This window comes from Equus caballus, chromosome 31 (genome assembly GCF_041296265.1).
Source record: "Equus caballus isolate H_3958 breed thoroughbred chromosome 31, TB-T2T, whole genome shotgun sequence".
Taxonomy (NCBI): Eukaryota; Metazoa; Chordata; class Mammalia; order Perissodactyla; family Equidae; genus Equus; species Equus caballus.
In genome coordinates, this window is record NC_091714.1 from 23,445,933 (window position 1) to 23,469,331 (window position 23,399).

The following is a 23,399-nucleotide window of genomic DNA, read 5'->3' on the forward strand; positions in this document are numbered from 1 at the left end:
ACAGTAAAATATTACTTTCCTGCTGGCCAAAAAACCCAAAAACAAAACAAACAAAACCCCAGCAAATACAACAAAGAAGTTGTGCTTTCGAAAGCTACTGTTTAATTCTTAATGTAGCTAGTAAAATCCAGATAGTTCTGGGGCATTGGAATCCTATTTACTGCATCCTAGAACTACTATCAGTATTTTTTCTAATTAGCTGAGATTGTTTTTCTTGGAGGTATAATTGACATGCAATCAAATGCACAGATTTTAAGTGTGCTTCAACAAGTTTTGATAGATGTATATAGCCTTATGTAGCTACATCCCAACCAAAATTTGGAACACTTCCATCAACCCAGTATATCTTTTTTTTTTTTGGTGAGGAAGATTGGCCCTGAGCTAACATCTATTCCCAATCTTCCTCTTTTCACCTGAGGAAGATTGTCACTAACATCTATGCCCATCTTCTTCTATTTTGTATGTGGGATGCCACCACAGCATGGCTTGATGAGCAGTGTGTAGGTTCATGCCCGGGATCCAAACCCATGAACCCTGGGCCATGGAAACAGAGCACCTGAACTTAACCATTACACCACTGGGCCATCCCCAACCTAGTATATCTTACTCTGTTTCCTTCCAGTCAGTTGTTCCCTAGAGGCAACAACTGTTCTGATTCCTATCATTTAGTTTTGCCTATTCTAGAACTCCATGTAAATAAAATCATCGAGTGTGTAACTATGTCCCTTCCTGTTCACCATGTTTTAGAGATCCCCGTTTTGCTGCCACATGTATCAGTAGTTCATCCCCCCCCTTTTTTTTTTGCAGAGTACTATTTTATTTTGTGAATATACTAAAATATGTTTATCCATTCACATGTTGATGGACATTTGCATTTTTCCCAGTTGGGGCTATTATGAATAATGATATTATGAAATTCTAACAGAAGCTTTTGTGGACAAATGTTTTAATTTCTTTTGGATAAATACCAATAATGTAATTATTAAATGATAGCGTTGGGGGTAGGTGTGTGTGTGTGTGTGTGTGTGTACAGATATATATAACTTTTTAAAAAGCTACCAAACTATTTTCCAAAAGGGTTGGACAATTTTACACTTGTTCCAGCAACATATGTAAGTTCCAACTTTCCACATCTTCACCAACACTAGTATTTTTCAGTCTTTTTAATTCTAGCCAACCTAGCGGAGATGAAGTGGTATTTCCAGTTTTCAAGGTGAGATAACCACTGCTCAAGCCAGTTTTCTTATGCAAAAATATTAACCAATAGACTTAGATCAGCGAACTTTATATACACAGGTAACCAGTGAGCATTGTATATATATGGTGAATATACATCAATATGAGTCAAACAGCTTAATCACATCCTTACATAAAAATATAAAAAGAATGAGTATGCATTGACTTTATATTATTATGAAATCAATGCATGCTTTTTGTTGGAAACGTAAAGATATGATGAAAAAGAAAATACCTGAATCTTAAGAACACACAGATTGTTTTCTTACTGTATTTCTTTTATTTTTTTTAAACTCCAAAACCCTACTACTCATAATTTAATGTCTGCTCTTTTCAATTACATTTTCATCTTTATCCCACTTCACTATACATTTGAAAAAATAAAGTTAGGGATATATGTACCATTTTGTCATGTAAATATACCATAATTTATCAAATTCCCTATTGTTGGATATTTAGGTTGTCTTTAAAACTTATTGTTGTAACTGTTTCTGTAATGAAAAGTCATATGTGTTGTTACCCACAGGCTCCTACTGGTCAAAGTCTTTGACAAAGCTTGATAGATATAAAATATATTAGCTTTTCAAAAAAGTCCTACTATTCTAATATATATTAAATTTACAGAAAGAGAAGAATGTAAAATAAATCAAATTCACAGGATCCTTTCTCAACTTACTGAAGAATTTCGATTAGAGTTGTGCCATATTCATCTGCTGAATAAATAAAAACTGAAGCTAATTTTTTGATCAAGTGACATCTAGGCTATGCAGCCAGAAAAACAAAAATCGACCCAGTGTAATAACTTGTAAGTACCATCTGCCAAATTTTGCCAGAAACAGAATCTAAAAGATCAAACAGTTTTCATCACGTGTAGTAACTGTCTCCTCCCACCTGGAGCCCACAAGGAATAAACTCCAGGACGCACTGAGAAGGTATTTTTTTCTTTTGTTTTTGAGGAAGATTAGCCCTGAGCTAATCTGCCACCAATGAGTGGTGTGTAGGTCCATGCCCGGGATCCGGACAGGCAAACCCTGGACCGCCGAAGTGGAGCGCATGGACTTCACTGCTGTGCCACCAGGACAGCCCCTGAGAAGGTATTTCTGACTGCAAAAGAACATCTTTGCATCTTTCCAAAACTGTATTTCAGAGTCAGCATTTAACGCGTGTTACTGACCAATCGAGTTACCCCGAGTCAGGTTAGCAGAACCATCGACAGCTAACCAACTTTTTCACTCTCGTTATCAGTTTAGATGCGCTGACAAATGCCTTGATGAGCTGGTCTGGGCAGTTCAGGTTTAAATAAAATCCAACATAGGTTTAAAGTTTTTAAAGAATGTTTTTCAAAGGCACATTTTTCTCTTGAACAATACAGGATTTACCCGTATTTTTAAACTGAAATAGCCCATAATATACTTTCTGATTTTATTTCTGACTAGGATTACTTAAATTTCAAACACTCAGCAGGTACTATGGTCTTACTTTTGAAAAACCGCAAAGTTCTCCTTTAGTAATAGGGAAAACAAAATTACACATGTTCAATTTTATTATTAGATTTCAAATCTAATTTTTCACTTCCATATGACTAACAAAATAGGTTTAGTTTATATATTCTGCCCTGAAAGTTAGATGATTTTTAACCTATTTTAACAAATAGTTTAATGAACTATTTGCTTTTCTGACCAAAACAATAAATTGTGACCCACAGCACTAAATTTTTATATCTTATATTTCTCTACTTCCTACATATGGGAGTTTTAAATGTAAATTAGGCAGAAATTCCCAGTTCATGGTGTTTTCAAATATAATTATAACAAAAATAAAGGTTGTTGTATAAAGTAAAGGCCAGCACACAGAGTGGGCAGAGAATATAGTCTTTCAGTTTCGCTTAAACCAACCACTTTGAAATAAATATCCTGTGTTATAGAAAATTTTAAGATAGGATGGGGATACTGAAAAGTACTCGAAAGGAAAGAAAGAGGAACAAGAAACAGAACCAACTAGGCAAATCAGGATGTAAATCTGATCGAAATGAGAAAAAAAAGGAAGTAACATAAGCTTCTGGGAAGTCAGAGGCACCGAAAGGAACAATTACTCTATGCAAAAGTGTGCATTCTAAAGTTGAATGTAAACAGACTAAATTCTAGATCACTGGTCATCTCATTTTGTGACGCAACTTCATCCTAAAACAGACTCTACAAAGAAAGTGTTTTCTTGTCCTCTCAATAACAAACAAATTATTGCAGTGAATATGTTCCATCTACTTAAAAAATGCTCTTAAAAATAAAAACCCTTTGGAAGACTCCAGGAGATCTTTAGAAAACCATAACATAATTGTTACACACACACACCACAAAATTATACTCATCAATGCATCTACAAAGTAGAATCATCTATGTTCTAAGGGTGAGAAAGTAATAAATCCAAATGTAGACTACTCTTTCAAGACCCGTGGAAACGAAGACAATGACAAACGAAAATGATAGCCTAAAAGAACAGAAGAGTCCAGGGGAGGTGTGAAATTTTAGTTTTGAAAAGACTTGAATATGTTTGTGGACTAGGCTGGGTAAGGTATAAACCAAGATAAGCTTAAGCTAGAGGTGATGATGGGAGAGCCATGGAAAAGGTCGGAGGAGTACAACTGCTGAAAGAATTTTAAGAAAGCAACCATTTTTTCTATTTTCAACAACAAAAAAAATTTTTTCTTAAGTGTACATTTTCATAGTGATGAGATTAGTCTGGCCCTAAAAACGAACCGTGTTTCCTCAAGAAGCTCAGCTCTCGCAGCAAGTGAAAATAAAGACTATTTTGGTTATTGAGCTCATTTAGAGTGACCGCTTTTTTCTTTTGGCACAAATAATTATCACAAAGTTTCATGAAATTTCCTCTCTCAAATAGCTGGTCTTCCAAACAGATAGAAGAGTTGACCTACTAGCTTTTAAAACTCAACATAGTACCTATACTAAGCACAAATTTCTTAAGTAATTGCATTTCTATGGCTAAATCCCAATTGTGCTTAGCAAAAATATGTTAATTCTTTAACTTTTGTCCTCGTTCAATATTTGAGACCCTACTATTTGGCAGGCACGTGATAGGGCATTACAAGGCTAGGGAGCTGTGAAATTACATAAATTAAGGACTGTGGACTCTATCCTGGGGACAAGAAGAATCTTCAGGGAACTTAACCAGGGCAGGGCAAGATGTCAGCTGTGGTTTAACAGAAACACTGGATACAAGGAGATGACTCAGGGGCTCAGACAATACCTGGTGGAGATGAAAGCCTTGGAGGCATTAGTTATTAACATAAAGAAGATATTTCTGATCCAGATTCAGCAACGCTTGGTCGCAACTAAATATGGTTCTGAGCAAGAAAGAGAAGGCCTCCAGGGTGCACCTGAAGTTCCATTAATATCTCCAGCTTTTCAATATGTATAGCAATGCTGCTCCCCAGCGAGGAAAGAAAGCCTGCCATTTCTGAAACAAAATCGTATGATAGATAAAAAGCATAAACTACAAGTTCAATAAACAAAAACAGTTCTGCCACTGAGTGACGTAACTATGACCCTAGGGAAGTTCTTAGCCTCTATTCTCTTTGGCATACATTTCTGATTGCACATATCTTATTGAATTTTAGGTAGTGGCAGCACGTCCTTCCCCCTTCCTGGGCTGGAAGTCCTCATTCAGCTCTGTCAGCACAGCCCCTGGAGCGACCTCCTCCACAGTCTCGCCTCCTGCTCACCTGTCTAACTTCAGTCCTTACTCTCTTCTGCAGAAACTCTTAGTAACCAAAGTATCGATCCTTCCACGAAATCATTTTCAACGCATTCGTGGTTTGCCCTTGCCCCTGTCCGTTTCCATCGTCTTGCTTTCTGTCACCAGCAGGGCTGATGGTGTACAAACCCCTCCCACGGCTGCGGCAGTTTATATAGCTGGCCACCCAACCTGATTGCAGGGAAAGCTTTCCAAATGGTCAAGGACAAAGCCATACCAATTTGTAAATATTTTTTTACCACTCCTGCTAGAAGACATATTTCAACATTCCCTCCTTTACGGAAACCTTTCTGAGATCGCCTCCGTTATCCCTCGTTATCACTTTCGCAATTCTATTAGACCACATATCACAGGGCTTCCTATTTCTCTCATGTCGGTCTCCCCATCAACACTAAAACTCGAGACTGAGGACTATGATTTGGCTCTGCATAGCCAGGACTTTGAAAAGAGTCTCATACATATCTGATACACACACACAAATACACACACAAACACACACAAACACAACACACACAATGCTCAAACATTATGATGATATTATTGTGACATAGCCCTTAGCTTTTAAATGCATCTAAGAGTATCAATACTAAGTCTATGTTCTCTGGGACTCCTCTAAGTACTATAAGTGCTCTCACAAAGAATCCCTGACCCTTACATCTGCTAGACTCACCCTGCTAAGGAAACCCAAAGTCACAGAAGGGCAGCTCGGAAAGCAATCTGAGTCATTCTCTATACCCTCACTGCAAACCTCCCCCATGGCGGCAACCCCTTAAACATAAAAACGGCTGCATAATGTAATGTCATATGTCAAGCATATCTCAATTTAAAAAAAAAGGAATGGTTGCAAATTCAGAGAGAAGGTTCTTCTGAAATAGTTACTGAATGAGGCAGACCTTTCTAACGTGTGTGTGAGACACGTATGCAAGTCAGAGGATAAGGAATGAGGCTCCTAACCAAACAGCACCGAGAGCATCAGAGCTTACCCACGGGGAGGGGAGAAGCGCTCCAACAACTTAGCAGGGCTCCGAGAGGAGAACACAAACATCACTGTTCACATAAATGCTAGCGCTTCACCAGAACTGTAACAGAAATTTTCTGGTCATGACCCTCCTACAGGTAACACATTTTCAGGTTACCATTCTTAAGAGAGAGGAGGTTAGCAGTCCAAGTAGAAAGCTAATATTGACCTCTGACGAGTCAGCCAGGGAACGATCTGTGCACACAGTGTGAGGAAGAGAATTCAGGAAGAGGTGGGGGCCACATTCCACGATGCCTTAGTGTGTATACTTACAGCTCGTTCTCTAAAAAACCCAATACCGAGGCAAAATCTCTCTAAAAGTCTATCTATTTCCCCCATAGCACCACCACCGAGGCCACTGAAATCACTATGACCAGAAAACTCTCATTCTCTGCCTTAAAATTCTATTCGATAAAGCCAGTAATCCCGCAAACTGTTACTTATATCCAATAAGGGCCAGTATTGATTACACATAATTCCCTATTTCTGTGCATATATTTAAGGCAAAAATAAATAAAGGAAGGAACCGTGGACGTGTCTCAAAGCAGTGACTATTATTCTCATCCAGACTTTTTTTTTTTGAGATCTGTATTTCACTTTAACAATACTCTTTAATCTAAAGTTTCAACCAGGTAAAGAATCTTCTAAAAGGATCCTTGTTTGGGGATTTGGAAAAAGTATGAGCTTTAGCTCATTCTTGTACCTTTGCCCAGACCAATAATAGTAATTAGCGTAATTTTGTAATTAAAGAGAAGAAAAGATTCTAATTTTTTTTATTTTGAGGAAGACTAGCCCTGAGCTAACTGCTGCCAATCCTCCTCTTTTTGCTGAGGAAGACTGGCCCTGAGCTAACATCCGTGCCCATCTTCCTCTACTTTATACGTGGGACGCCTACCACAGCATGGCTTGCCACGCGGTGCCATGTCCGCATCCGGGGGATTCGAACCAGCGAACCCTAGGCCGCCAAAGCAGAACATGCGCACTTAACCGCTGCGCCACCAGGCCGGCCCCAAGATTGATTTTTAAGTGGGTTGACATAATCCATCACCTCAACTCCCGTGGGAAAACTGCCTCTCTTTTCTTCCTCTACACTAGCAGCTCCAAACTCGGGGCAGAATGTACTAGAGGTGGAGGCATCTTTTTTGATTCATACCAGTTGATTTAAAGAAGAAAATTTCGTAATGTTTTAAAAAGTATACCATTTCTAAACCACAAGTTTAAAATGAAGCTGGTGTAGGAATGACTGTAAACCAAGGTATTTTGACATGAAATGCATCATAATTCAGACTATTTCCATGAGAAAAGAGCTCATCTAAAAAGATTAATTGGCTGTAAAGATTTTCAGTGATTTTTTTTTAAAAATCAAGATAACTAGTCTTAACTACAGAAATATGGTAGTAACATAGTCCCCATCAGACTACTTGATTCCTCTCTGAGAGTTTTTCCTGGTTTTTGTTTAGGAAATGGTCACAAAGGTTCACCTGAAGTGGCGATGGCCACCACCCAGGGGCTGGCAAAAGGCCTTGTCTCCTTCTCCGTGAATTGTCTTAGTCCAGTGGAGGGGAAAGGATGCTTACAATGCTGTGACTTCACGCTCATTGTGGGATTAACACGCTTTCTATCTAACCTCCATTCTCTCCTCCTCTGCTGCCCCACCAGGAAAATATATTTACTTATTAAATCTGGAATACGTTTTTTCTCTCCTTGGTTCTTTTTCACATTCTTTACTTACTGAATACTATGATATCGAAATCTTTGTAAGAATGGTGCCAAAAAGCACATACTCTACTTGCTGAATAAAGAAGGAAAACTCAAAGAATTATTAATTTCAAAGTGGCAGAAAATATTGTACCTGCCAAAGTCTAGAATTCCCCAGATTTATCTTGTCCAAGAAAGTTACCTGCCCAATCTCTAGCTCCATATGAAAACTACGCTAAAATTGAAAGGAAATGCACACAGAATACAACTTTTGAGGTAAAACAATTAAAACTATGTGCACATCAAAAAACCAGATTGTGTAACACACACACATACCTACTCTATGATTAAATCTTAGGCTGAGGAGGCCTTCAAGGTTTAGCACAAATTCCTCTTCAGTATTAAGATTCCTTCTTCAGGTCCTTATTTCCAGTATTGGAATTTGAAGGATAGCTGGTTTTATTTTTCAGCAACCAATTTCGAGGAGAGTCACATGGTACTTAGAGTATTAACTCCATTGTCCTATGCCTACTCTTTGAGATCCTTAAGATAAGTCCACTATCACATCCAAATGACCACACTTCAAGTATCTAAAAACCGCTATCTTACGCTGACTGACTTCACTATTCTAAAGTATGCCATTTCTCTGATTTTCTCATTCAGCAGGATTTTTACTTTTTTAAAAAACAAACTGTTACACAAAAGCAACAATGTTGTGGCTGACACAAGGATGTGAGCCCACAGCTGAGGCCCACCCCCACAGAGGCTTCACATAACACAGCGTAGACAGAGACGCTCTGATACATTCCTTAGATTACTGGAGACTCAGCACCATACTGATCCCCCTGGTCTAGATACTGTTTACTAACTCTCTCTACAGGATGACTACCACGCCTGGAGATGAGTATGATCTGGCTAGTGAGGGGTAGGACTCTTGGCTGACATCCCTCTCTTCCTAATACTGTCTCAGTGGGGTCAGTTTCATTAGTGGCCCCTGACACTGCTTAGTCACTTGAAATGGCCACTGCCGTGACAAGATAAGTCAACTCTATTCCACAATTATGTAGTTGATTTTATGACCCCAATGTAGGATTCCAGGTTTACCTACATCATATTCAGATCCTCTCAAAGTTATATGAAGGAAATTATCCAGGAAGATGTCTCAAAGAAAGTTTTGTAAGCAACTTTCTAGGGTTTGTTTGTTCAAACTGGCTCTTCTCATCAAAGTGTACACTGGAAACAGCCCTTTAGCTGAAAGCCTCAGACAGTAATCTGGAGCCTTTGACCCTGACTGGAAAAAACCCAACAACATTTATCATTGTACTATTTTCTGTTAGTCACTCAATCGTTATTCTGGCTCTTTCTTCACGTGATAAGAATAGTTTGCACAACTACAGCCTTATTTTTGACCATTCAGATACATTTACTTAGTAATTTTAAGGACACACTAACACTAAAATGGCTAAAAAAAACTTGGCCGATTTATAAAAGGATTATTTTTTATGTATTTGAAAGCCTTTTGATCAACTATTAAAATATGTATAAAGTGGTATGTCTAACACTTAAATACAGATTGCAATGTAATTGATACTACAGAATAACTGCTCAATCTAAGATCATGACAAAAAATTAACACACAAACCAAAAAAAAAGGCACAAGATTCCCTTTGCCCAATCACCTGCCTTCCACAACTGTGCCTCACTCTGGGCTAGAAAGCACACAACTGAGGCCAGATTGTACTTGCAGAAACTTTTCCCCTTTCAGCGTTGACGCATCACAGACACCAGAATGACAGTGGATTCTGAAATAATTGCCATGTCATCGATTTTCAGAAGAGAAGGGAGGCTCCTCCCTCAGTGCTCACAACTGAGCTCTCGGTGTGGAAACAGGCTCCCGCGTGGTTGCTTAGGAATTCACTGGCTCTTGGCTGTTTGCTTTGCACTCCCCTTGAAGCCATAACCTGCTGTCTGCTTGAGATATCATCGTTCGTCTTCAGAGTCAGGAGGCATCGTGCCACATAAAAAGAGGTTCTTATCTGAAACACCTTTTAGAGATTCTTATCAAGGGAAGAAAGACCAGGAGTAATGGTTACATGACTAACAGAAAACTCTAACATTCATACACTTCGACAGCCTCTCCGGCCATGTTTTTAATGTGGCTTAAAAAAAAAAAACCCAAAGAATTTTATCAGGTTTTTCTGTTTTTCCAAATTACTAAAGTAATACATGCTCACTGTAACAAGGCAAATAATTCAGAGTTGTATAAAGTTCCATTGCCTTCCCGCTTCTCGCTCCAACCTATGACCCTGAGATGACCCTTTTTAAAGCCTGGTATGTGTCACTCCGTGTTTTATTAATATGTTTACACAGTCTTACACAAACATATTTCTACACATAACACATTCCAGTATTGTAATACAACCTATTACAAATCTGGGGTAATCTTATATTGTTCTACAATTCGCTTTTCAATTTAACATTATTACCATGAACATTTTTTGAAGCCAACATACACAGTTTGACCGCATTGTTTTGAACGACTGCACAGTATTTCACTCACGCTATGAATTTACAATAATCTGTCTAGCCATTCCCCTGGTGATGAACAATTAGAATCTTTACCAATTGTTTGCTGTTACAGTTAACATACTGGTACATATTTCTCTATATATTTACTACATTTTTTATTTCTATAGGATAGATGCCTATATGTGGGAATGACAGGTCAAAGAGAATACACACTGCCCAATTACTCTCCCCAAAGACAGAGCCAACAGTGTTGGTGCATGCCCCAACAACTTCGATAATACTTAACATTATCAATCTTTCTAAACATCATCAAGTTTTGTTGTTAGTGCCAGAGAGTTGATCCCAACTCCTAGTGACCCTGCATACAGCAGAGTGGAACCCTGCGAGGTCTTTTTGCGCCATCTTCTCACCTTCTGAGGCTGTATCAGACAGGGTTCCACTGCTCTTCATAGGGTTTTCATGGCCAATTTTTTTATAAGTAGGTAGCCAGGTCCTTCTTTCTAGTCTGTCTTAGTCTAGAAGCTCCAGGGAAATCTGGCCACTTTGGGTGACCCTGCTGGTATTTGCTATACTGGTGACATAGCTTTCAGCATCACAGCAACATGCAGCTGCCAAAGTATGACAATGGATAGACAGACAGGTGGTGTGCGTCCTGACCAGGAAATGAAACCCTGTGCGGCGGTGACAGCACAGAATCTTAACCACTAGACCACGAGGTTGGCTATTGTCAAGCCAGTGGGTAAAAAACAATCACATTCTGTAATCTGCACTTCTGTGGGACCAGTTTAAATATTTGGCTGTTATTTTATTGTGGTTCTTATTAAAAATTATATTCATCACTTGTCAAGAAACAATGAGCTCTTTTTGTACATTACCTTTTAAAATCTTGAAGGGCACAAACCTTATACACTATTTGCTTTGTAAATGCTCCATGAAACTACAAAAATGTTAACTCACTTACTGGGAGACTTACTGCAATTCCATTACATGAATTAAACTATGGATGTTATCCAAATTAAACTATAAGATTCTAATTTTTAATCATCTGAACTAAGTGCCAATCTTAACAATCAAAAGAGGTTTTGCCAACCCTCCCACCTAGCTATCCAGTTAAATGAACAAAACATTAACAATCAAGAGAGCAACCACAATGTACAGATTATAACTCTTTAAGTAAGATGATCGCGATGATGGAGTTCCTTTGAATGGGGGTATAGGAAGGCTTATTTGGATCTGAGTGTCGAAAAAGAACCAGCCATGTGTAGATTGGGAAGAAGAGAGTACTAGAAGGTATGGTCAAAAAATAGCAAGGCCAATGAGTCTAGAAAATTGTAAGGGCAGAGAAAATAGCATGGTAGTGGGGTGGCTGGCACGGACTGAGAGGGCAGCAGATTTGGGATAGGAGGTAAGAATCAAGAGTCTTGTCTACACAGGTGAAGTTTGACATCTATTATATATCCAAGTACACATGAGGATACACAGCCCAAGTGGTGACTCCAGGGTCCAGGAAGGAGCCAGGGCTGAGGATAACGGATTTAAGAGACACCGGCAGCAAGATGCCAATTAAAGCCATGGACTCCATAAGGTCACCTCGGGGTCATCCAGAGAAGTGAAAGAGTGTATATAGAGAGACATCACATCACAGGTAAGTACTAAATGGTCTTCAAAAATATAGTGGTATTACACCATGATTTAAAGACAGGACTTGAAAACTTAGATATATCTTAAGTTTTAATATGCATTATTTTAAGGAACTCTACCCTGAGTTACCTTATAGGGCAAAAACTTCACATGGACATGCCAGTAACAATCCCTATAGTATTTCTGTGAGTTCAGACACTCATGAGTGAGGTGGTGGCATTTTAGGTGAGTCATGGTTACAGATCTATAGATACAAAATGTTCTGGCTGTATGAGTAAGCAGATAAGCATCTGTCCCAAAGCCTTACATGATACCGGGCAAGTGTTGGGGAGTGAAAGAATTTTTTTTCAAAGATTTCTTGTGTCAGATGGTAACTTCAAAACAACTGCAAGTTCTCTGATTCCCACACCCTTGAGAACACGGGCCTCCTTAAATTTTGCACCCTAGGAGTTTCTCTTGCCTCGCTCTAGTCCCTGGCCAGTTGACTCCTTTTAATTGGTCTAAAAACATGTGTTTCATTTCATTTACTCAAGTGATTAAAATAATGAATGTCCATATATCAATTAAAATGTTGACATCTAAAATTAAAAGTCCCAATTTAAGGTCTGGAGAAGCCTTGAAAATTTACAAAGACCATGGCCTAACAAAAATGAAAGCAAATAGACCTCAACTAATTTCAATCTCCTAACTTATTTTACATTGCGTAATTGGTTCTTGAAGGATCACTTTCGAAAGTTAAGAAATAGTTCAACACTGTACATCATAAAGATACAGTGTAGATTTAATTTTCAGATCTCCTTACAAGTCTGTTTCCTCTTTCTGGCAATGAAAGTAACAGAAAGAGAGACTTTATAATGAAATTGAAACAAAGACACAAAAAATTCACTCAAAGATCAGTTTTGTTTTGAAGTCATTAAAACAAGTGCCAGGGATTTTCCAAAGTAGCTGAAACTCTTAAAATATTTGACGGCTTGGAAAAAAGTATTTATATATTAAATACAAGTTGAATTTCTTGATCCATGAATAAACAATTTTAGCAATCTATTTCCACGATTTGTTAAATGTATTATTTATAATAACTTACAGGTATATTATAAATATGGAACGTACAAAATCAAATAAATCCCAAGTAATAATACATAAGACTTCATGAGTAATGATTTTATTCTAAAGGAAAATATAATAAACTGAAAACAGCAGTAAAAAAAAGTAAAACAAAATAGACAAGAGCAATTCAGTTTGCTCAGTAACAAAACCAGATAATGAAGAAACAGTTTACTTCTAAACATCATTCACATTTCTCGGGTTCTCACTGGCTTATTCATTTAATTAGCTGTTTATAGAAAATTTAGCTTTCAACAATGGCTAAAGGAATCTTGTTTCAAAGTTTAGGGAAAAAAATTGTAATTACAAAAATTAGATATTTTAACTCCCCAAATACTACAATTAAAATTAATTTTTCAAATCAAGTCAACTAAATAAGCTTAATGGTCTAAACACATTTCAAATTCTTCTCTCATACTGCAACGTAGTAATAAAATCAAATAAAAACAGTAAAGCTTAAACTTTACTTTCCATAAATAACTATTTGAAAACTTTAAAAGGAGAGAGAACTACGTACTATATATTTATCCAATAGTAGAAGAAACAGCTAGCACTTTTTTAATGTCAGGTATGCAGCTATCTCATCATTCAATATGGGCTAGATAAATAAATAAAACTAAAAGAAATGCAACAAAGATTAAAGAAATAAAATCATTAGAAGATAAAACAATGATCAAAGGAACAGTTTTCACACAGAATTCAAGAGGAATGAGAGGCCATGAACAGAAAAAGCCTGAAAGGACAGAAAGAGAAAGAAATGACGACAAATGAAGTCAGGGCACCCTAAGTCAGTAACACGCTCAGCCTCAAGGCAAGGGAATCATTATCAAAATTTGGGATTCAAAAAAGAAAGAGTCTTACTCACCTGAGTGAGGAACACAGACGATATATAAAGCAAAGAAGAACAAAAGAGAACTTCGCTTCCATTTCCAGTGACAGCTCCACATTCGGCCTGAGGGTAGCATCCTGCAGGGGAAGAGAGCACCCATGAGGACACTGACTCTCAGTGAGGCATCAGGACAACACGGGCATCGGTTCCCAGCAAGGACTGAAAAATAGGAACCTTCCTCAGTCGGCTTCCGAATACAGAAGGCATCTTAAAGACGATAAACTATCTCCTTTAAGCTAAGTAGGCAAAAGAAAACATCCATTTATTTTATTTGCCACCTGGTGGCACCTTCCTTATCAGAGACTATATAATAGGTGACCTCTGCCCGAAGATGGGGAAATATTCAGATAATTCAAGAAAAAAAATAACTTATTAAAAACTAAAGCAATTTCAGCTTCAGCCTTCAGCATCACCAGTCACATGCACACCTGGGTAGCAAGAGGATGTTTCTATCCACCTCCTCTATAGTCTCCCAGAACTTTAGACCTTAAGGAAATGTCTTCATTTGATAGCATCTGCTGCTTTATAAATGGAATTATTGAAACTAAATTGCCCAAATTCTCTTCTTTTCTTGAAAATGAAGCACTGAGTCATTAACATCTGAAAAGAATAACTTCTTTATATACAGCAATGGCCATCAACGTTTTCAAATGGCTAGTAAACACTAAGTATTGTAGAAACTAGTAAATGACATTAGATGGACGGGCGGTACCTTGAAAGCTCTCAAATAATTCTCGGTACAATTCATCTTTAAACTCAAAATTATACTTAATAATGATTTAGACAGGAACATCCACGCTATCTTGCCTTAGAACAGTGGTATGACACCTTTCATTGACTCAGCCCCATCAAAAGAGGCAAACCAGTGAAGGGGGCAGCAAGAATAAAAGTCAGTCACCAAAAGGGACCAGAAACGGACTGGTGAGCAGGAGAGTCATGAGGCAAGAAGACTGTTGAGTAGCAGTAAGAAATCTCCAGATCTTAAAATCCCCAAAGGGAGTCACCTCGGCCATAAGCGGTAATCGAGAGTCACTCTATTTCTTAAAAGAAGGACAACTAATAAGATGCTTTCCAGTCATAGTAAGATCTTCTTTACCTGAAGCTTGCTTATCTGGAGTCAAACGTGTAATACTGAACAAAAAACCAGAAAAGTAGGAAGAGAAATCCCAAATAGCAAAAATAGACATCGAATGATTCCTGCACTTGCCTCAAGCGCATTTTCAACCTTTTGCTGCTAGAGTCTTCCACTGTTCGAGATCAGCTAAGCAGCAGAGACCAAACTCTAGAGTCAGCCAGACCAGGGTTTGCTACTTACCAACTATGCAACCCTTGGGAAATTTACTTGACCACCTGTGCCTCCTGTTCTCATCTGTAAAACAGGAACAGCAATAGTACCTGGCCCACAGAGTTGCTGGATGGATTAAATCAGATCATGTCTGTTAAGAACAGGGCCTGACGCTCGGCAAGCACTTGACAAACAGTAAGGCAACACCAATCAACTGACTTTGTGGCTACTTCTGGGGTCACCTGGGAACAGAAAGGAAATGGATGATGTGTTCATGCCTGCCACGAATACAGAAGCTTGGATTGCCTGCTATTCGGGCCACGTTTTTATATTCACCAAACTAGAAGTTCCAGCATCGTGCAGCTCCTCACGGCAATTCTAAACTAGAACAAGGCTAAGGGGGCCAGCCCAGTGGCGTAGCGGTTAAGTTTGCACGTTCTGGTTCGGCGGCCTGGAGTTCGCCGGCCCAGATCCTGGGTGTGGACCTACGCACCACTTGTCAAGCCGTTCTGTGGCAGGCGGCCCACATGTAAAGCAGAGGATGGGCACAGAAGGTATGTTTTCAAATTTATCTGCCCAAAATATTTGCAATTAAGAGCAGTGTTACTGCGCATGAGAAGCTGTGACAGTAAGTCACGATAATAATGACATAGTATCATTATAATATAGTATAATACAGTAATAACGGATACAAACTCTGGAACAGCACAGAGTTGCATGCCAGGGCCTCTATTTACTGTGTGGTTTTGGGGGCAACTGCTTAAACTGTGAGCCTTTTCCTCTTCTGCAAATAGGATATTATCCACCCATTATTTTTGCACCCATCAATTATTTCCCATTGATGCTGGATGAATGAGGCGTTCCCCATTCACGCTGGGGATGAAAGAGTATGCCTCGAAGACAAAAGCACAATTACACAGTCAAAGAAGTTTAGGGCTGAGAAGGACAAAGACGAAGTCTAACCTCCACATTTCACAGAGGAGAAAACTGAGGCCCAGAGAAATAAGGGGGCAGACCAATCACGCTCGGCTACCAGCCTTACGGATATTAACAGAAGAGAGTATCAGCCCAAGAGAACTCCCAGCTTCGAGATCTTCATGGCACATGACAATCCTCCTTTATCAATGTGTGAATAGTGGACCCTATTAAGGTCACACGCTCTCCAATCGATACCCAGGGAATCACGGTCATTAGCTTGGCAACACTCATGCTGTTTATTTTCAGTGCTCACACAACTTTCTTCTGTTATAAAAGGTTCCGACACTTATGGGTTCCATATCCAGTCCCGAAGCTGTTTTACAAAGGCAGCCTGCAATGCCACCAGATGATAGCACAAAGGACTACCAAGCGCTTGACGCCTGCCAGCCTCAGGGCACCATCAATACACACAGAAAAGAACCCAGGACAGGGCAAGTGCCTGTAACCAAACACAAACCATAAGACACGCCAGCTTTCATCCCTTCACTGTTTACCAAAGAACAGAAACAAACAAATTAAGAATAGAACAGAGGAAGGAAAGCACAGTGTGTCTTCTCAGGGGATCACTTAGCAAAGACACATCCCTGAGATGTAAACAACTTTCTCACAGGAATGGAAAATCCAAAATAGGGTTACTAAGGTTCTGAATGGGAACTATGGAAAACATAGTACAATCTGTCACTAGGGTTGTGGCCTCAAAGTTCTAGAGGAGAGAGCAAGAATATTTTTAAGTAAAAGAGAGTCATAGACTTATATAACCAGAAAAGAAGCTAAAAATTACACAATAGGACATCATTTCACAGGTGGAAAAAACTATGATGCTAAACTCCTTGCTCAAGATCGCATAATCGATGGTGGCAAAGACAAAAGACCCCCTGTGTCACCAGGCTTCCAAGTCACCGGTCCTTTTTGAAAACCAAGCTACCTCTATTGCAAATTCTCTCTCCTTTTCAATCTGCATAAACTAAAATTTACAATATGCTCGAGTCCTGTCTCAGGAAACTTTAGAACAATCCTTTTATAGAAATTGTTTTAAATGTGGGTATGACCTCTTGTAGACGTGACTTAACCCAAATGCATCACTGAAATAATTTACAAAACCAACCATCTTCCGTCTCTTTACTCCCACTGGCGATGCTAAAAGTCACAATTTAAAGAGAAATTAGTGAATAAATTTTGAAATTAGTGGAGAAACTGATATGGTACTAATTCCATTAACGGTCAGAATTAGCTTTGTTCTTCACATCCCAACTGTATTTCTATGGTAAATCGCTTCATAAAGGGGTCTGAGGAGTGACACAGAGAACACCTGAATTCTTCCAGAGTGAAAAGAACGGTAATCTAGTTTGTTCAAGTCTGCTGCTTATAATTGTATTTCTTCTTTTGGCTAAAGACCATGTTCCTGAACCTATGCAATGAATAAAAAAAGAAAGCGCTATTCTATTTCTCAAGTTAGCTCTTTTATTCATTGGATTCACCCCCGCTTCAAAAAGGCAGAAAGGTTTATTCTTCAAATCTGCACAAATCTGGACCCTCAGTTGAGCTGTAACATGCATAACTGGCTTGGACCATAAGTGAAATTAAAAGGCAACCTTGAGAAACACACAGACACACAAAGTACATGAAAACTGGGGAAATCTGAAAAAGAGAGGTAAATTGTATCAAGATCCTGATTGTGATATTGTACTACAGTTTTGCAAAATGTTACCACTGGGAGACACTGAGTAAAGGGTATGCGGGTGGGATCTCTCTGTATTACTTCTTACAACTGCATGTGACTCTACAAATATCTCAATAAAAATTTCAATTAGAAAGTAAACCTTGAAGCCCTGATGTATGTTACTTACTCTCAGATGGTTCAGGGAAAAAATTACGTGTGTGTGTGTGTATGTGTACAGAGAGTGCGGGCGGAGGGAAGAAGAGAGGAAAGAAAACAAATGGGGTTAATATTTACATTAAATGATTTTGCATAAAGAGTGTACAAGTATTCTTTGTATTATTCTTGCAACTTTTCTGTAGGTTTAAAACTATTTCTAAATAAAGTTAAATACACACAAACACATTTACTGAAGTGTGTCAATGTTTATCTCATGACACTCTCATCACTACAGTTGTGTGTCACTTAAAGAAAGGTTATGTTCTGAAAAATGCGTGCTTAAGCGATTTTGTCATTGTGTTAACATCACAGAGCATACTTACACAAACCTAGATAGCACAACCTACCACACACATAGGCTATATGGTACTAATCTTAAGGGACCACCATCGTATATGCGATCCATCGTTGACCAAAATGTTGTTATGTAGCACATGACTATGTTGATTATTATTGCTTTAATCATTGCCAGCTTGATAAAAGTGGCATCTCATTTGGATTTCCTTTATTTGTATTGGCATGTTCAAGTCATTTGTATAGTTTTCTATTACAATGTAAATATTTTTCTTACTGATTTGTGATTTTTTTAATCAATTCTATACTAAATATGTTAAGCCTTTGTTACACTTGCTATAAACGTTTTAAATACAGTAATCTTGAAATCTTCCTTAAGGCATTCCAGATAATTCCATCCTGAGTAATGCTTACAAAGGAAACCAAGATGATACTCAGGTAGCCGCACTCACATTTTATTGGCATTTTTTGTTACTAGTGAAATGTCTTTTAAACGTTATCAGCCCAGTCACTCAGTGTGCATCTTAATGTCATCCAGTGTAGACGATGTAATAATGTCATCCAATTAGAAATGCAAATGGAAAGACACGGTTTTTGCCCAAGCATGCCACACACATTGAACAAAGTCTTCTTCTATTTAGTCTAAAGTCTAAATAATCCCCAGAAACTTTTAATCATCCCATCGGAAATGTAAACTCTGTAAGATATGGGCAGTTAGAAAAACAGTCAGGTTTAAGGAAGCAGTTGTCAGTTGATTTTTAATATACAAACTGACTCTCTTTCAAATCATTATTTCCAGAAATCAGAGGGATGTGTCCAGTTATGCAGTAAAACTACAAGCTTCTAATATTTCCCATAAGCCAAGAGACAATAGCCTCATTCACCATTCACACTGGAAAAGCACAATGTCATGTAATTTATATAAGCCATAAACGGAACAGTGGCTTCATGCAGCTTGAGACCAATTAATGCAAGTCTTGCTAAATCTATTAAATTTCTTAGGGTATGAAAAATACACAGTCACTACAACTCCAAAATGTATTTACAAAGTCCGGAATTTCAAAACTTGAGTGTAACAACATATAAATACTCTTTCTCCACATAGTAGGCAGACAATATACTTAAGTAGAGTGTGTACTTGAATCTATTAAAATTTAAAAGATAATATAGTTTACATTCCTCATTTTAACACTTTTAAATAAGATAGTAGGAATATTTACCTTGGAAAGATTGGTATAACTTCAATATATTCTAAGATACTTAATATCTAAAAAGAGTGTCAGATCATCTTAAACCATTCCATATGAATTATACATAGCAAAATGGAAAAAAATAGTTATAATCTAGCAAGAAATGGAAAAAATTTCAGTCAAAATAGCTCAATAAAGAAACTCAAATCAGGGTACTAAACTATATTTCATGTGATTAAATATTCTTGCTTTTACCCTATAATGACATAAGATTTTTAAATCATGCGGAATTCAAATGGAGTATATAACTTAATTTCATAATTAGGAAATTTTTACATTACCTGTTGATCGGTTTCACATCTTTTATTTTAAAAACTGGTATCCATATTTTTTGCATATGTGTAACATGCTTTTTTCCCCCCACAAGATCTACCTAGGAAAGCTGAAAGGAAGCTAGACAAACATCTGCTGTTAAAAAGCCTACTATATTTTCAGGAAAAACTGAAGTTTTAAAACAAACCCACATTCATTCAAATGTGTCCCCTGTGAGCACAAGTCTTATATGAGACTGCTGGCTGCGTCCCAAAATAAATTCTTTCAGGTTATACCTTGCGGATTCCACTGGCATAAATAAAACCTTAAAATTCACAGGTGTGGAATTACTTCACATACAGTTTCAATAAAAATAAGTGGGTCCTTTCTAATTATACTGCTCACCACCAGGAACAGAGCCGCAGGCCGCGAGGCTTGTGGGTACTACTCTTTTTCCTGTTTTAAAAATGTGTGCTGGGTGGGGAGGGGGCGGGCAGGGCAGGGAAGGGCAAGACCAGCCCGAGGGGCATGTCTTTTCCCAGGTAGTAAACTGAAAGACGAAAGTGAAGTGGAAATACTCAAATAAGGTTCCAGTAGGTGGGGGAGGGAGGGTAAATCTCAATTTCTAGAAACTCTTGTGTATTAGTGGAAGGGAGCAGACTATCAGGCTACCTGCCCAAGTTTAAATAACAGAGGGAAAATTACATACAAGAAAAAGGGAACTTCTGAGTTAGCCACAAAAATAAGTTTGGCCCTTTCGAGAACCACCTTTCTTCCACTGTGGAAGGCCAGGCGGTGCTCGCTGGCCCCTTCTCAGGGTGGCTCTGAGGGACCTCACCACGCAGATGACAATTCCACAGAAGCAAAACCTATTAGGTCTCTCTGACCACTCATCGCCCTATACCTCCCCGCTTCTCCTTCTCCAGAAGTCACCTCACGGATCCTATCGCGTAAATGACACACTCCTTAATTACAGTGTACAAAGTAGAACCAAGAACCTTTTCAAAAGCGCGCTTTTCCTTTTTAGCCACTCAAACCACCCAAAGATCCAAGAATAACTTCTACAGTCGAGGGTGACAATGTGTAAAGTCAACATTTTGTCAGCGTACCAGTACCTTCCAAGCCCCCCGTGCTGGTCCAGGAGAGCGCTTTCTTGGCAGGGCGAGGCCCCTGGACGGAGGAGCCTTGCCTGTTACTCCTTGTTTAATTTGAATCGAAAACACGTTTTCCCCATTCTTGAAGTTCTGCCCTCCTTCTTCGGCTTTCCGCCGCCCAAATGTGAGGGCTACCTCTCGCTGGAAAGAAAGTCAGCCGCGCACACATGTCACAGCTCCGAGTGGCAATGCCAGCTCACCCCTCAGCGCCTCGGGGGGCAAGCTGAAGACAAACCGGTTTATTGGGTCCATGCAGCTGAGGGCCTGACAAAAGCCTCCCGTTGGGGGTGGGGAGGGACAGGTGGAGGTGTGAAGGAATTCCGAGCTCGGCGGGGAGACTTACATGCTGGCATTACCGCGCAGGGGTCCTCTGGGGCCGCGCGATCATCTCCACGTCCTCGGGCTCTGCGGCTCCCCTGGGAGCCCGGCGCGCCGCGGGCGGACCTGCCCTCACGCTCTTTCTGGATTGTTCATCAGCGCTCGGGGCCGCTCCGCCCGCGCGGGGCGGCGCAAGGTGGGGGGCCGCGCCGGGGCTCCCGCGCCGACCGCGGCCGCAGGTCCCTCCTGCCGAAGTTTCAGGAAAGTGCGGGCGGGCCGCGGGGCTGCGTCCGCGCTGGCGCCCTGGCGGGCGGGCGGGCCGCTCCGGGGCCGCTTGGGGGCCCTCGGCGGGCGGCGGCCGCACGTGGTCCCCGGGCCGTCCCCCCACCCCACCCCCGGGCGCCGGCCCTCCGCCCGCCCTTCCGCCGCCAGGAGGCCCGCGCGGGGCTCAGGTGCGGCGGCCCCACCCGCGACCGCGGGCCGGGCTCGCTCGGCTCCCAGGCGGGCGGGGACGGGCAGCCCCGGGGTCGCCCCGAGTCCGGGAGACCCTCCCTCCGCGCAGGGAATTTGCAGCTCGCAGCGCAGGCGGCAGGCGAGCATCCCCTCCCCGCCCGCCCGCCGGGACGCCGCTGCCCAGCCCGGCCGAGTCCGCGCGCGGGGCCCTCGGCCACATGCCTGGCTTCTGTCTTCTCCTTCCTTTCCTCTCATCTCTCTGTCTCTCTCTCTCTCCTCTTCCTTCTTTTGTTCTTTCTTTTTTCCCCCCTAATAATCAGAGTGAAGGGAGAGCCCGTCTGTCTTTAGATCACATTCAGCCACCCGGTACCATCAGCACATCTCCTGGGCTCTGCAGGGATCGGGGGGGGGAGACAGTCCCCCAAGAAGCCCGGGTCCAAACAAGGATGAAGGCTAGACTTAAGAGGAACTGAACAGGTGCAGGTTGCAGTACACCTATGCCCACCTCCGCGCCCACCACAAAGATACACCCGCTCCCCTTCTCCCACTGATCGTGGACGCCCCTAGTTCCACAACTAGAGATTCGTCCTTTTGGCTCAGAATTTTGTCTTCTGTATAAATGCATCTAAATACCCCAGGGAGTGGTGACACTTTAAACCTCTGCCATTGCCCTTAGTTTGAGTCATTCAAATCTTTTCTGGAAAGAAGCTAGGGTGGCCGGGATTGGGGGGTGGGGGTGTCTCAAGATGTGAGGTGGAAACACCCTCAGGGGTCTGAGAGTGGGTACAGAGGGATTCAGGAAAGCAAAACTTGGCAGGATAGTGACAGACTGCCTGCTCCACAATTTGGCCTGGGACCCTCCTGCCTGAAATCCAGTCTGCTGCTTTACTGGGACTCAGGGACAGGGCTAGACAAGTCACACCTTAAAAAAAAAAAATTTGTATCACAAACAAATGAAGGGGTATTAACAGGGGCTGGGAAGATGTTCTCATAACATTTTATTCAGCAGGATTGATTTACAAATGCAAATCCAGTTACTCACTGAGGAAAGTCAGCTACCTGGCCTCCAGTGCTCCTATAAGGCAGCTGCCTGGCAAGGGGATCTGGACACGCCTCCCTGGAGATGAGAACAGAGAAAAGAAGTTCCCTTCCTCTTCTGTACTGCCAGAGTTAATCCACAAAATGCTAGAGGCAGACCTCAGATGCCAGAAGTGTACACACATGCAGAGCCAGAGGAGTCCAGCTTGAACTGTGAACATGTACACACATGCACGCATGCACAGCCACACACAGAAGGGCCAAAAAATTATATAACATTGATTGGCTACTGATAGAGAGCTGTTGGGGTGGGAAAAAAGCAGTAGAGCCGGATTTAAGCACAGACAACCACAGACAGAAAGGAAGCTGGCCCGCTGCCACCAAATCCAGATGCCTGAAATGCCAGGGTGTGTTCCTGTGACTTCTATCACTGTTTATTTTGATGAATAAGTGGTATGATTAATAGAGACATTGAATTGTAGCACTTAAGGAAAAAAGTCCCTCTATCTGACCCTCTGGTATTACAGATAGGGAAATGCGACCCTGCGATGGGAGGTCTGCACAGACTAGCTGGAAGCACCCAAGTCTTGCAATTCAACTCAGTACCCATTGCCCCAG

The 23,399-nt window shown here is 40.5% G+C and overlaps 1 protein-coding gene and 1 long non-coding RNA gene across 14 annotated transcripts in view; both read right to left on the reverse strand.

The window, feature by feature from the left end:
• The window catches only part of ADGRG6 (adhesion G protein-coupled receptor G6), a 133,006-nt gene extending 111,380 nt beyond the window's left edge, over positions 1-21,626 (reverse strand). For 2 of the 12 annotated variants that reach the window (XM_001502710.7, XM_070256523.1), the window contains exons 1-2: positions 21,316-21,626; positions 13,860-13,960 (exon numbers count right to left, since the gene is read on the reverse strand). In XM_001502710.7, the coding sequence (XP_001502760.3) occupies positions 13,860-13,960; positions 21,316-21,317 (103 nt within the window). In that variant the 5' untranslated portion in view covers positions 21,318-21,626. Of the gene's footprint in view, positions 1-13,859; positions 13,961-20,927; positions 21,231-21,315 lie in introns of those variants that run through there. The other 10 variants (XM_005608218.4, XM_014738228.3, XM_070256525.1 and 7 more) reach the window with 8 other exon arrangements.
• A 293-nt stretch (positions 21,627-21,919) lies between these two features.
• On the reverse strand, positions 21,920-23,087 carry LOC138921691 (uncharacterized). Of its 2 annotated transcripts, none has more exons than XR_011434489.1 (3): positions 22,965-23,087; positions 22,786-22,860; positions 21,920-22,052 (listed from the first exon to the last, which is right to left on the reverse strand). It is a non-coding gene; the product is annotated as an uncharacterized lncRNA (long non-coding RNA). The 2 variants fall into 2 exon arrangements; XR_011434490.1 differs by having other exon boundaries at positions 22,941-23,076.
• Between the last annotated feature and the right edge of the window lie 312 nt (positions 23,088-23,399).